A 15,281-nucleotide genomic window follows, 5' to 3' on the forward strand; every position below is an offset into this window, starting at 1 on the left:
CCTATGATAAAAAAATTACAGACTTCTACATGCTTTGTAAGTGGGAAAACCTGCAAAATCGGCAGTGTATCAAATATTTGTTCTCCCCACTGTAGATATAAAAAAGACATCTTTTAGATCCACTAATATAAACCAATCCCCAGGTGAATTTGCACATGGATTTGTTTGATAGTCAACATCTTAAAGAGCAGACTCATAAGGGCACAGTTCTGATGTCTCAGATCGAGGATGGGCATGAGGCCGCCATCCTTCTTGGAGACTAGGAAGTAGTGGCTGTAGAAGCCTAACCTGCTGTGTTCTGTGGAAAATTTCTCCACGGTGCCTTTTTACAGCATAGAATGAACTTCGGCTCTGAGGACATGAAAACTGCCATCTGAGACTGATGTTTAAATCACACCACTGGTCTGCCAGCGAATTGAAGCAAGTACCCTTGTTCTATTATCCCCAAAATATAGATTTACACTCCGGTGATGGCCTGCTATGCCTGGAGTTGAGAGGCAAAAGTGGCGCTCCGCACTTCTAGGCTGGCCATAGTGCGGCCGATGGCTTGGGCAGTGGCTTTGGCAGCACGCTGGGCCAAATCCGTGGCACTACGCAGCTCTTTGAACATCTCAGGGTCAGATCCTGGTTTGTCTATGTTGTGGAGAAGCTTGACCTGATAAACTTGAAGCAACGCCATTGTATGCAGCTTTGAAGAATGCATGGGCATTGCCCGACAAGCTATGAGCTCAGAGGCGCTGTGTTTTAAAACAAACGCTGGCGTAAACATGTACATGTCTTGTACAGTGAAATACACTCTATGAGTCTCGCCTGATAGACACAGGGGAGAAGCATCATACTGAGCTGTCAGCGCTGTTCTCAGCTGTAGTGCTGTCAGCACAGTTCTCGCTCTCACAGTGCAAGCAGCACTGGGGAATCCCCTTGCTGCAGGGAGAGTGAAGCACATGGGATATGGACCGGTATGAGCTCACTTAGTCCCGTCAGCTCAGCCCTGCCACTCCATTGTTTCTTCATATCAGGCTTTGAGAGGGGGAGAATTGTGAAGAGCGAGGGGAGGGGCCACTTCTTTAGAGAAAGCGGTCCGTGAATGCAGGGCAGCGAAACTCACGTTCTAGCAGTGAGAGCGTCCATCTTTGATGAACATGGCTTGGCATGGCCCCGGCAAGCGCAGCGCTCAGAAGTGCAGCATTCTGAAACAAACGCCATTGAAAATATGCTCTTTTTAGAGAAATATGCTCTATTAATCTCCCCTATCAGGAGAGAAGCGTCATTCTCAGCTTCTGAGTTGTCAGCACTGTTCTCAGCTGCAGAGCTTCAGCGCCATTCTCGTACTCGCAGTGCGAGCAGCTGGTCTCAGTTAGTGTAGCCTCAATGTGGGCGCGGCCAGGCAGGAGTGAATGGGTGCCCTGCACGAGCCACATTCACGGTGTGACATTTGCAACAACATCGCACAAAATATGTTCTTAAATTTGCTCTTTTAGTGGTTGCTGGATGGCCGCAAGGCAAATTGCTGAATCAGCTTGCTTGCTTAAACATCGTTGTTCTGCTGCAAGGCTTGTTTCCACGGCGAGAAGAGGCAAGAAGAGCGGCTTCAGTCTTCTTCGGAGCAGCGAGATGATCTTGACGAGATCTGCATTTCTACATGGCATTTAGGCAGCAGACCCGCCTCTTTTGGCAGGCTGAAATGCAATTTGTTTGTGCACTTGCACAGACGTGAACCAATCAGGCTTCAGGATTTGGAGAAAACAGGAGTTTTCCCCATAAGTGTCAGCAAAACTGACAAAATGTGAGTGAACCATATCGAAAGGGAACCCAGCTACTGACTTCTTACTATATTACACAAGAATGTCAGTTTTGTCTAGCTGAATGCTATTGTGACTAACACTGAGGTATTTAGAAACAGATTTCAAAAGTAGATAGAATTTCCTGGAAAAAGTCAATGGTTGATTGCTAAGATTGTATTTCCTAATTCATTACAATGTCAGTGTCACGTTTAGTTAGTTTTCATTTAATTGCCTGTGTTTTCTTTATGTTAATAAATCAATTCATATTTGAGTCTACTTTGCCCACCTTCTTCATTCCTGGGATTAAATGTGACAGGCCGGTCATTTGCCAATTTAGCAGACATTACCAACATTCCATATCATAGATATTTATGGAATACAAATGTATGTCTGACAGATTTTATGCATGTGATGTCTAACACAATGAAAGAATGTTTAAAATAATTTCACTGAGAAAAAACTCATCAGTTAGCTACATGTATTTAGTTTTGTAATTGTAGACAATTGAACTTAATCTTTTGCACACATGTGCCAAAACGTGCAACTTGCTGAAATTAATAAGGATTAAAATCTGTTGTGAACAATAAACTAATTGCTCAGAGATCTGAATGTATTTGAGGAAAAACAAATTTACAAGGCAGCTACCTAGGCAGTAGGCAGCAGGTCAGCTCACTATGCTTTGAAACAGAGCCATGAAGCATGTTTCTGTTTAAACTCTCCAAATCTGCTGTCGTGTCAATTCTCCAAAGTACCACAAAGAGCAAAAACAATTAATTTTACTCACTTTTGTCATTCAGTCACTGCAGTGGGATTCAGGTATTCAGAAGTAATATGTTCACAGTGCCTTCATCATATTTGAATTTGAATACGGCCAGGAAGCATATCACTGACTGAATGCTTCCTGTGCTTCCTCGACAGTCTCCCCTCACAGAGCCATACCATACATCATCCATTCAAAGAAACCCAAGGCTGGCACTAATTAACTATGGCACAAAATCAATTTCAAGAGCAAATAAAAGCCCAAAAAAGAGAAGGGGAGTCTGCCAGATCTTGAGAATAATAAGAAACGAAATAATAAATGTGACTTGCCTCCGGGTTGGTTCTGTAGGTTAATGGGGAGGTCGGTACTTGTGGTCATGAATCTTCAGGGTTTCTGAAGGAACTCTCTTCAGTATACCCTTGCAAAAACATTGACTGTGTTATTAGATGGTTTTACCATGGTACACTGAAATATACCATTCTATTGAAAGATTAACAAATTAATGTACCATGATTAATGTACCATGTAATACAAATATTATCAAGATATTCCCCCAAAAAAAAAAAAAAAAAAAAAAAAAAAACATAGATATTGTCATGGTACCAGTGTTCCACATAACATAACACTTTTTAGTACATTTTTGTTTTTAATTTTCTGTGTAAAGTAACCCAACACAGTATGGTGTAAAAATAAGAAGATTAGAAATAGCCAAAAGCCAAATACAGTTAACATTTAAGCCTCTTGTGTCAAAGCAGATCCCACCTCATGAAACTTTTCAACAGCACGTATGACCCCCAGCATTAACACCAGTCTCTCCAAGATACAGTGATAAACGCAGCAGAGGGGTGAAAGGTGTGGCAGCTCTGACTGGAAGTGTCAGTATGGCAGTGCTTTCACTTATTAAGGGCAGAGTCACGAAGATGGGCTCTCTGGGGAAATGAGCAAAAAGAACAAGAGACAAAGAAGGAGAGAGGTAGGGATGTGCGATATTGACAAAAAAAATATCCCTCAATATTTTCAAGGATTTATTTGATAACTATAATTAGACAATATTTTACTGATTGTGTTTATGTGTTGGTACCTTTGGCAGTTTTAGACTGCCATGGACAGCTGACTCCTAAAGTTTTTGATATTCTTCACATTCTGCATGGTGGTCAGTTCACAGCAGTGACAGAAATGGTCTTTTCCTATCTGTTTAAATCGATTTTTAACTTTTATCTGCATTTTTAACTTAATATAAAGCATTTTTTAACCAATGTATGGTAACAATTAAATGTATGCATCTTTTGTCAAATACTTACACTTAATTGATGAATTCAATTGGAATAATAAGACACAATAGGGCTGTTACCAATCAAATGAAATCAGTTCTGTCAGGACCACTATCGTCAAATACGACTGACAATTATCATACAGTTGTGATTGGCGGTATGGGGTTCTGTTCTGGGCAAGAACTCCCTGCGCATCCATGCAGCCTAGCATGGATAAGAGCAGGGAGAGCAGCAATAACCCCCCAAAACAAAACCATATGCCAATATCCCACAAAACATTTAGAATGGTTAATACATCCTGATATTAGTGGCTTATGCATAGGTTAGTGGCACTAAAAAAGGCTACCACCCTACAAAGGCAAAAGACCTTAACTTGCTAGAGTGTGGAACTGAGAAAAATTACTTTAAAGATTTTTAGTTGTCCCGCCAAATTAATTATAGGTAGGACACAGGATATCTGGCAATTAGATGTTTTAGTAATGACAATTATCTACATAAAAAAATCTTGAGCTCAAATGTGACTTTTGACAACTATTTTGAAGTTACTGTTCTCTGCTTTTGTATTGCAAAAAGTGATGCCAAAGTCATGCCAAGGCAAAAGGCAGTAACTTCCACATTCCACAACTTCAACTTCACCATTAACAAAATCATTATAGTAACACCTGTATAAAATCTAGTGATCATGGCATTTATTTTGTATGATTTGCAATTAATTATAGCCATCTACTCATTGCTATCCTGTGCTTTGGTTGCATTCTGATGGCATTATTAATACATTAGACATGACAAAATACCTCCATACCAGTAAAGAGTATCTTCAATTGGTACAGAGTGGCATAGACTTGCTAAGCGCGCGTTTAAAATGATCACGAAAAGACAGATCCTTGTGCACAGTCGACCTGGGGACTGGTTTATAGTAGACGAATTTCGCCATTTAATTAGCTCCTGAGAAACGTGATAGCTGCTGATAATACTGAAGGAGCTTATATATGAACCAACAGAACCAACCAACCAGAACTGGACCCAGCAGAATGAACATCCATATTGTTCCTCCTGCGACAGCTCAGGAGAGACTGGCAATCCAGCAGGGGTTGGCTTCACTGCGCCAGCAGGGTCAGGAGGTACGATCCTTCGCCCAGTTCTTCTGGACTATGGCTAGGGGCTTGGAGTACGATGACGCAGCCCTTAAGGAGGCTTTCAACCACTGCCTGGATGATCCCCTACCTCAGTGGAAGATGGAGCAGTTAAGGTTCCTGGACTTTAGGAATTTTACCAATTGCCTGCATCATCACAAAGATTGGAGGATCCTGACACCGCCAGAGCCTGACTGTAGTGACCACTTCACCCTTTATCCTTCGTCAAATCAAGCTCTCAAATCCAACTGAGAAACGAAGGTTGAGAGGAAGAGGGCAGCTCGGACAGCTGCATCAGTCTCTGTCTCTACCAAGTCAGTTCCAGTCATTCCTAAGCCAGCTCCAGTCACCCCAGAGTCTACAGAGACCGCTACTGCCATTCCAGAGCCAGACAAATCCGCTCCTGTCAGTTCAGAGCTAGTCGAGTCTGCTCCTGCCAGTCCAGAACCAGTCGAGTCCACACCTGCCAGTCCAGAGCCAGTCGAGCACAAATTGTCATGTCCTCAGAAGCGGAAGAAAAGGAGAAACCAAAAGCCCTTCTAATAGAGGCCCATAGCCCATTGGTCCGGGAGGGCCCAAGTTCAAAGGTTCCCAAGTCATTGGCCCAGGGGGACCAGAGTCATGAGGTCCCTAAACCATTGGCTCAGGAGGGCCTGAGCCAGGAGGCCCATAGCTCAGTGCTTGAGGAGGACCCAATTCAGATGGTCCAAACTCCAGCTGTCCCTGAGCCCATCAGTGCAGCCCAGGAGGGCGCTCTCGAGTCAGTCCCTGAGCACGTCAGTGCAGCCCAGGAGGGTGCTCCCGAGTCAGTCCCTGAGCCTGTCAGTGCAGCCCAGGTGGGCGCTCCCGAGTCAAGTCTGTTGTCTGTCCCTGAAGTCCGGGAGAATGTTTCCATGTCAGTATCTGAGCCTGTTCTTACATCTCCTGAGCCTGTTCCCCAAATAATCACCCTCCTTGCCAATGCAGTCATGGCCCCTGAGTTTATCCCAAAGTCCTTCCTCAATCAAGAGATTGTCCCTGAGTCTGCTTCTGACACAAAGACCATTTTCAAGACCCCACTAGTGAAGCGAGCCCATGTCTCCAGAAGGGCCACAAACAATATCCCCATCCCGCCCTCCCTGTTATCTGGCCCTTATGGGTTCCTGAAGCCGGCACCTCCCTGGTCAGCATCAAACTAATTCCCTGGATAATTTTCCTCCCTCCCAGTCCCGCCTCCTCTTTGTTTCCTGGCTGTCCTGGAACTCCAAGTTTTGTTCTTCACCTGCTTTCCCAGTTATAACCTCCTTTGACTTCTTTGCTCAGTGTGGATGCCTCCAGTTAGAGGGGTGGTACTGTCAGGGTTCTGCCCTGATAGCCTTGTCTGTGTTTTTGTTTCATGTCTCTATGTTTGTGTTGTGTGTCTGCACATGGCTCTGTCTTTGTTTGTGTTGGCCATGTGCTCCATTCATCCCGCCTCCTTGTTTCCATTACCACGCCCCTTGTTTAGTCCTTGTCTGGTCCTCGTTGGCCTAATTGTATTCACCTGTTCCTCATGTGCTCTGCTCCCTTTATATGGTGCTCCTTTCTTTCATGTCATTCATTATGTGCATATGTTGCTTGCAGATCTTGTCAGTCAGTGCATTCTAGATTTAGTTTTTTCTTGTTAATTATTCTTTTGATATTTGAGTTTTCCTTGTTCCTGTGTTTTTTACTTTAGAAAAGTTCCAAGCTTTTGCTCCGATTCTCCCAAACCTTATTTTGATTCCCTCTGGATTTTTAGTTTTTATTTCACTCTTCTAGTTTCCAGCAAGGTTGCGGTTTCATTTAGATTATTTTGTTTTTAAATCTGGTCATTTATTCGTAGAATTTGTTTCTTTTGCTTTTCTCTTGTTTGCAAGTTAAGGTTTATTTTTTAGAAAGTATTTGTTTCTTTTGTTTCCTTTTCAAATTCCAGTTATATAGTTAGTTTGTATTTTCCCTAGTCATAGTTTTGCCAGTTTTTATTTTGCTTTTGTTTCTGGTTGTTATCTCTTGTTGTCTTGTCTTGAGTCTTATCTTGTGTGATGGTTCATGCCCTGCCCTGTGTCCTGTTCTGCCCTGGTCAATGACTCTCCTGGCCTGGCAGCTTGCCTGGTGCTACATCAAGTCTTATCACCAACTGTCAAGCCTCTGGTTTCCTGAGCTGCTGGAAAACTTGTTTCTATCATTGGCCATCACACATTGCAGTCTCTACCCCGACCAGCCAATTATCCTATTGTGTATCCTTCCCTACTGTTTGGCCTGTCACTACTCCATTACCTTCTTGTGCCTTGTCTACTGTCCTGTCAATAAATTTTCTACGCTCATTTCTGCGTTTGGGCTCTCTCTCGTTCAGAAATCCTTCGACTCCACCAGACACCCTCTGCCTTTTGATTCTACCAGGTTCCATCGTCCCATCGGCTCCTCCTTGGTCAGTCGTCACACCACCTCCGCCACAGACTTGCGGATCTTCCGCTACGCTCCGTTCCTCCACCCATACGGCTCCTTCCCTTCGGGTACGCCTTGGTCCTCCATCACACTGGCTACACCTCAGACACTCGTCTCCGCAGCACTGCCTAGGCCTTCTGTTGCGCCTTGGGATCCATCAGCTCCGCCTTCGCCGATTGTCCCCCAGTTGATGTCAGCCTTCACTCCACCTTGACTCCTCCCTCCCTCAACTCCGCTGTGGGTTATCGTCTCTGGGCTCTGGGTCTGTGCCTTCAGACGGATATCATCATCGCTGCCGTGGTCTCGTCGTCTGTCTGTCACCATTCCTCCGCTGCTGCCTACTATCACCATCCCTTCGGCATCTCCAGTTATCATCCCTGCACCATCTCCACGCCCTCCTCCTAAGCCTTCTCCAAATCCTCACCAAGTCGCGAGGTCGCGCCTTCTCGAGAGGGGGCGTAATGTCACAATTATGTTCAGTTAGTTTGTTTTCATAGACTTTCAATTTGTTTTCATCAGTCACATGTGTTCCTTTGCTTAATTTTCCCACCACTCATCAGTTTCCATGGACACTAATCTTCACCACAGCTGTTCATCATTTAGTTCATCACCATATTTATTTAGTTCCTCACCTTCACTTCACTTTGTGTTTGTCGGTCGATGTTTGTGTTTGCATGTTACAAACTGTTACGTTTAGAGCCAGACCGATTTATCGGTCTGCTGATTTTATCGGTGGATATGAGCCTGTCGCAGATATATCGGTATCGGTGTATAAGACACAGATATGAACTTTTTTTACAGAACATATAACGTTGGTAAAATGCTTGTAAATTGTGTAATTGCGTGGTTTGTCCAGCAGAGCGCACTCTATTATTTGACCCATGTGACACCAGCCAACCATTTCATTTCAGTAAGGAGGTATCTTCTTCAGACACGGTGTAAGATGTGCACACATTAACTTTCACTCCACTGATAAGGTATGAAACGTGGCTAGCTAGCTAATGTAGCAAACGAGTATGATAAGCTCGTTGTGAGAGTAAAAGACGGGGACAATGTTTATTTACTTTATAGCATTGTGTCTCACCAGGTGACAAATGATGTTTTATTAACGAAGTTCGGGAGGAGCACGTTCAAATAATCAAGTAATCAATCAACTCATCAAACAATTACCATGTCTACCCTATCAGCATGAGAGGAAGCATATATATATTCACTCTGTCAACTCATCTAACTTCCTTGACAGTTTCAGCATCCCTCCACCACCCCGACTCCTCACTCTTGGCTTGTTCTTTCACAGCCAGGAATACGGGGGGAGTACTCTGGTTTCGGGCCGAATACCGAGCCCGGAGCCCTCTCCTCGGACAGCACGCCAAATACGCATTTATTCTATCTGACTTATTTGTAAGTGTGAACTCGTGAATGTAGCATTAAAACACTATTCAACAGACTCCACCGATGCGATGCGACAAAAGACAGTAGAACCCATTATAATCAGTGATGAGGTCTACACTGGATGCGCAGTGGCGGATTAAGACTTTTTGGTGCCCCTGGGTACTGAGAGTGAAAGGGTTTTAGACTGCTCTTGCAGTAACTTCTCTATAGCTACATGGTATTGTGAGGTTTTGAACTGAAAATAAAATTTAAAACCTCTTTCTGCAATTTTTTTGCAAAGTACAACTTGAAAGTGCAAGGCTGATGCTCTGTAGTGGATTCACACATACATGAGGGTAGCGAGGCACTTTCATTTTGATAGAAAGGACGCAAAAAAAGCGAACCCACAAAGCACACTCCCATAATCTGTATGGTGCATTTCCACTAGCCTAGCGTGGAGCAGAGCAGGGCATTTTCAGTTCATAAAGAAGTTTAGCTTCACGCTCACGTGCAAGCTTAAAGCTCAACTTCCATTGGAATTATTTGAAAACACTCGCTCTGCTCCGTGCCAGTGGACACGCTAGTGTAATATGGGTGTTGAAATGAAATGCGCATGCGCGTGCTCATGCAGTAGTGTGAATCTGGCGGTAGATCGCGCGTCCACAAAAAAAATTAAATAAATTATGATAATAATGAAAATAATAAGCTTTCACCAAAACATTCAAGGAATTTATAACGTTCTGATGAAAGGGTATTTATAGGCCTAGGCTTATGAATGAATCGCTTGTTTTAAAAGAGAAAAACATATTTGCTTGGTGCCCCCCCTGGATGTGGCGTCCCTGGGAACTTGCCCAATTGTCCATATGGTTAATCCGTCTATGTGGATGCGGCGCGGCGCGACGCGAGCGACAAATCTCTGACAGTAAACTGATGTCTCGTTCTGCTTTGTATCGGGCGCTTTGTCGCGTCAAACGTAAACAGCTTTTAGCTGTTGCGACGCGAGCAAAAGGGCCGTGTTAGGTGTAGACACGGTGTTAACCCATTCTGCCTATAACGCTACGTTACAACATCAAGCAATATTCCAATAATTGATATAATTATAACACTTCATATAGGGCCATTTTGCATAATGAGTACTTTCACAGTTATTACTTTTACTTTAGTTAAAGATCTGAGTACTTCTTCCTCCACTGGTAAAGAAAGAAAAATTAAAAAAAGTCATTAGTGAAGATTATGCTACCTTATTTAGAATATAATAAAGAATAGACCATGCAATGCAAAATAGTTTGGTTCCAGCTCAAATGTATCATTCTCATTCTATAATTCACCCTGCCTCCATTACATATCTTTGTCACATCATTATAAGTGTTTGATCTCCATATATATATATTCTGTTTATGTATACTGTATTCTATGTACAGTACCAGTCAAAAGTTTGGACACACAAATGAGAAAGTGTGTCCAAACCTTTCACTGGTACTGTACTATAATATACACATAAATAATATCGGCCGATATATTGATATCGGGCTTTTTTTACTCCCTAATATCGGTATCGGCATCGACCCCCAAAAATCCATAACGGTCGGGCCCTAGTTACGTACTACCACCTGTTTGTGGATTAAACCTTGTTTATATTTTGAATCTGCCTTCGTCTGTCTTCATTCGGTCTTGAGATACATATAATCATGAAAAGCTTGTAAAGAGAGAAATATACTGTTCACGTCAACTGCCACATATTCAATCTAACTCTATGGTATTTTGCCACAAATTAATCTGACATTAGATGTCAGAATCTAGAATCTAACAAATTTAGACAAATGTCAACATGGATAGGTTGTGTGACATGCCCTCATCCTCAAAAAAACATTAACAGAAGTATGCAGGGTTATAGAAAATACTACCCAGATTAAAATGAGTTTACTTTCAACAAGGATAAACATGATTTGGGTCAAGCACACTCTTTCAAAAGCATAAAACGATCAAAATCATTCATATTGCTCGTCCAACATAGTTCTTAATAAATTCCAATTGATTTAACAGACATTTTTGATTACTTTTTAATGCTGAACAATTGTGGTATGGTGTTGTATTGAGTTCATCACAATTGTAACTGTAAATGTCTAATATGGTACCTGAAACAAAACCATTTAAGAACCACTGTTCTACGTATATCCCACTAGAAAGACAAGAAATCTCTTCTGTGCAGGAGCAGGTTTGAGCAGAGCATTTCTGCAGGGAGCTGAGATTTATGGTTTATGTGACATTTAATGGGCCTTTTTTGTTCCGTTTCCACTCTCTGGCATAGCATGAGAGCTCGTGCGGAGAGGCAGCATATGGTGTTGATGTAAGAGCTTTGCCAGGTGTGGCTGAATCTGAGCTTGGCTCTAGCACACAAAGGGAGTACAGTAGATCCCACAGCCAGGCAATCAGGGCTGCCTTAATACAAACTAAACCATCGGCTTTATCTTTGTGGATTCTTCTCTAATTCATTGTCCCAGAAGGACTATAAGGTGCATAATATTCATGAGATCCTGTCTAATGCAACTGTTAAATATATAAGGATGTATCCTTAATTAGTGGTCTTTGGACATCAAGTAGAGGCCCAACATAATACAACTAAATACAATTTTCCTTTGAAGGGTTAGTTCACCAAAACATAAAAATTCTGTCTTCATTTACTCAACCTCATGTCATTACAAAACCATGAGACTTTTGTTTATCTTAAACAAAAAAGAAGATATTTTTAATTAAACCTAAGAGATTTCTGTCCCTTCATTGAAAGTCCATGCAACTTTGACTCTTCAAAAAGTTCACAAAGACATTGTAAACGTAATCCATATGAATTGAGCAGTTTAATTAAAGTCGTCTGAAGAGATACGATAACTTTATATTATGAACAGATTTAATTTAAGCTTTTATTCACATACATTGGTCAATGCACATATATTCAGCTAATTAAATAAGGTAAACGGAAGCTCAATCGTATTTCCTCGACATTTGATTCATATGGATTATGTTTACAATGTCTTTACAAACTTTTAAAGCGTCAAACTTTTGGTTGCTTGGACTTTCAATGGAGGGACAGAAATCTGTCAGGTTTCTTTTTAAAAGTCTTCATTTGTTTTTAGAAGATGAACAAAAGTCTTATGGGTTAGGATTAGGAACGACATGAGGGTGAGTAATTAATGATAGATTTTTTATTTTTGGATAAACTATTCCATTAAATTAAACATAACATTGAATTACCACATGGGCCATATATTGTATTAAATGCTGTGTATGTGAAACATGTGATGCATCTCACCTGGAAATGTCCAGCATAATCCTCCTCATGGTCACCATTGTGCCCTTCCTTCAGAGTGATAAGAGTAAAGCCTCTGAAGTATGCAGGGTTGGTTGCATACAGGGTTACTGGAAATAAATCACAATAATTATTCAACATGACCTTTCTGATTGATTTCACAGGTGATCAGAATCAATAAAACGCTTACAATTATATCAGGTATCATGATACAGAATCGTTAGCTTTTCACAAGTGTGTTTGCCCATACAATCTTTAGCTATTGAGGTTAAAGTTTGTTGACTTGTTCGCAGCTGAGGGGCTCAAGAAAGCTGTTTCAACTTGAGCTCTGGTGTGAAGGGATGCTGAAACAGCTAATGCCAGAGCAAGGTGTGTGCTGCGTATATGCTCTGGCAGTTTATTGAAAGATTAGATGGGTTCTCTCCTCACAAACTTCACTTCTTTTGTAGTAAAAAACAACAACTCCAACAACTTGTATTTCCAATACTTTTTCTTCTTTCTATATTTTATGCTCAAATGTTTCTTATTTACAAAATCTTTCAAACATATATTGAAACACACATATAAACAGATCCTTGGTCAATGCAGCGGTACAAATGGTTAGACAAATTATAAAACTTTGATTTGCATAGTCAAATTATACATGAAACTATGAATATGGACTACTGATCTATGATAAAATAATGTTTGATAATGACCTATTAGTAAAAGTTTGTGTAATGTATAATAAAATCCTTTTATTGGTGTAGGTAAAAAGATACACAAGTTTAGTGTCTTTTAAACCTGACATTATTTGCATTATTCCTATCTTGTCTCAAAACCTTGTACACTAGACTACCTAATTAGACAGAATTTTGATACCAGGTGCATACAACAATTTACAGTCTCATATGGGAGAGCAGTGCTAGCTGACAAGGCCTTTTTTAAAAGAAATATGACAACACTGCCTATTTAAGATGCAGTAAGCGGTATTTCAAAAATGCTGTTGAAAAGTTGGTCGGACCGAGCACCACAACAAATGTGTAGCCAATCAGCATTAGGGCGCATATGATGGTGGAGGACAGAGAGTGAGCAAGAGGGAGATTTAAAGAAAGACTTTTGAAAGAGAGATGATAGACAATCCAAAAGAGAAAATCTCAGAGGAATATCACTGAAAAAAGAAGGGTTATGATCAGGCAACAGCTTTAGGACCTGCTTTAATATTAGAAAAGCTTTCCAGCGCTGGTGAGACCTACACGGAAAGTCATGAAAACGGACGCAGAGGTTGCGTTGTTTCTGCTCCGTACATAAGTAACATTGGTTTTGCGGTTTCACAGAAACAAGAAATGTCAGTTGTTGTAATGTTAGCCATAGTTACAGGACAGTTTTGAGTGTCATTGTTTGTCTGGAGCTGCTGTGCTGCTGGCGACTAACAATCAACTGTTGCTTGTATTTACTTTTGTGTACTCTATGTTCATTTGTTTGTGCTTCCTTGTTGTTCGTTCATCATCTTTACTTTATTTTTCGTGAAGCACTATTTTTCTTAGCTTCTGCTATGATAAATACATCCACTCTTGCATTGCGTGTGTAACGGAGGCCAGCTAGTAACAATAGACTAGAGAATGCTGTGTTTAGCGTCCTTGTTGGCGCATTCGAGACCAGCTCGGCAGGGTTGCCAGGTCTGTGCATCAAAAGTAGCCCAATGTCCAGTCAAAGCCCATAAACAGCCGAATGCTGTTTTCTCCATCGGGGAGCCAAATTCTCCACTATATCTGTACATCTTGGGGTGTTTTGGGGGTGTTGGAGTGCCGAAATCGTACTTAAGGTGAAAATAGCGGACTTGGCAACACAGCAGCTTGGAGCAAGGCTGTTATGTGCGGGCTGTAAAGTGTTTGTGAATTTTGGAGGCAGAGAAATTAAGAGAGGGGGTGTATTTGTTTGGGTTGATTTCAAATATCAACAGTGTTAAACAACAATTCTGGGAGATCACTTAGGCTACTGCACCTTTAAATCAAGCCATCTTTTATGAAATCTGTATTTAAAAGTTATATAAGAGCTTTCAGCAGCATTTAAAATGAACAATTTATAAAACCACAAAAACAGAATGATTAATTACAAGAGAACAGACAATAGTTAATAAATTAAATTAAAATTAACTAATTGACAGTGTGCTCTGGTATAAATATAGCAACGTGCCTTGACCTGACACTGATTAAATATACCACTATCCTGAAAACAATTAAAATCTAATAACATTCTTGCTGAATGTTAATGTGGTGGTGTAATTACTGTTTATCCAACAGCTACTGTAGCTATAAAAAAAAATATATATATATATATATATATGTAAGCTAGTTTTTGAGACACAAAACAAATCTCCAGCGCGCGCACTGTGAGGCGTCTCTGGCACTAACAACAACTGAAATAGTGATATGTACCTCGATAAGTGCTGCCGGGATGATAATGCTCCGGGTCTCCTTCCACTCGCAGTCTGAACTCATTGAAGCCCTCTCTCCTGCCCCCAGCTCCGTGCGGCTGAGCCCGCGTTATCCAGCTGCAGTAGCCGTCAGATGTAGCCGCTCTGTCCGCTGGCTCCTCGGGCACACTCGCACATACGCAGCCGGTGAGCAGCAGCAGGACACCGGCTCTCCACATCTCCGATCGATTCACTTTAATTTTACCAATACGCATTTACAAGCGTGTGTCTAGAGTGTTTAACTCTAGTGGAAAGTAAACTTACTGTGATAACAGTCTCCCATATACGCAGTTGCTGATCTATCCGCCTTCACCGTGTTATTTTGCCATCTTGGACTGAAGAGAGAAAGAGAGATGAAGAATCGCCCGCCTGTACCGAGTGGCACACTCTGAGTGGACCGACTCAAGTGCTGCTGCTGTCTCTCAGTGACAGCTGAATGGATTCAGCCACACAAACTTCAAACAAAGACCACATGCTCAGAGCAGAGAGAGCATCTGTGTTCAGATATTTTAAACCATCAACCATCAAATCAAAATGGACAATTCTTGTTTGTTTGTTTTTTTAATATTTCCATATTTATTATTAATTATTTGTTATTATAAGTGGACATCATCATTATTATATTATAAGTTTATTATTTTAGTAAGGTAGTTGGTAAGTTTAGGTATTGTATAGGATTAAGGGATGTACTGTAGAATATGGTTGTGCAGAATAAGGCATTAATATGAGCTTTATAAGTACTAATAAACAGCCAATAT

General features: G+C 41.3%; 1 protein-coding gene across 1 annotated transcript in view; it reads right to left on the bottom strand.

Annotated features, from left to right (window-relative positions):
- Positions 1-14,738, bottom strand: part of spon1a (spondin 1a) — a gene marked incomplete at both ends in the record, with an annotated part of 422,542 nt that extends 407,804 nt beyond the window's left edge. The window contains 2 exons of the mRNA XM_081371883.1: positions 12,072-12,178; positions 14,486-14,738. Of these exons, the coding sequence (XP_081228009.1) occupies positions 12,072-12,178; positions 14,486-14,738 (360 nt within the window). The remainder of the gene's footprint in view (positions 1-12,071; positions 12,179-14,485) is intronic.
- Positions 14,739-15,281: the final 543 nt, after the last annotated feature.

The sequence above is a fragment of the Scardinius erythrophthalmus genome, assembly GCF_964197995.2.
Source record: "Scardinius erythrophthalmus genome assembly, chromosome: 8".
Classification (NCBI taxonomy): domain Eukaryota; kingdom Metazoa; phylum Chordata; class Actinopteri; order Cypriniformes; family Leuciscidae; genus Scardinius; species Scardinius erythrophthalmus.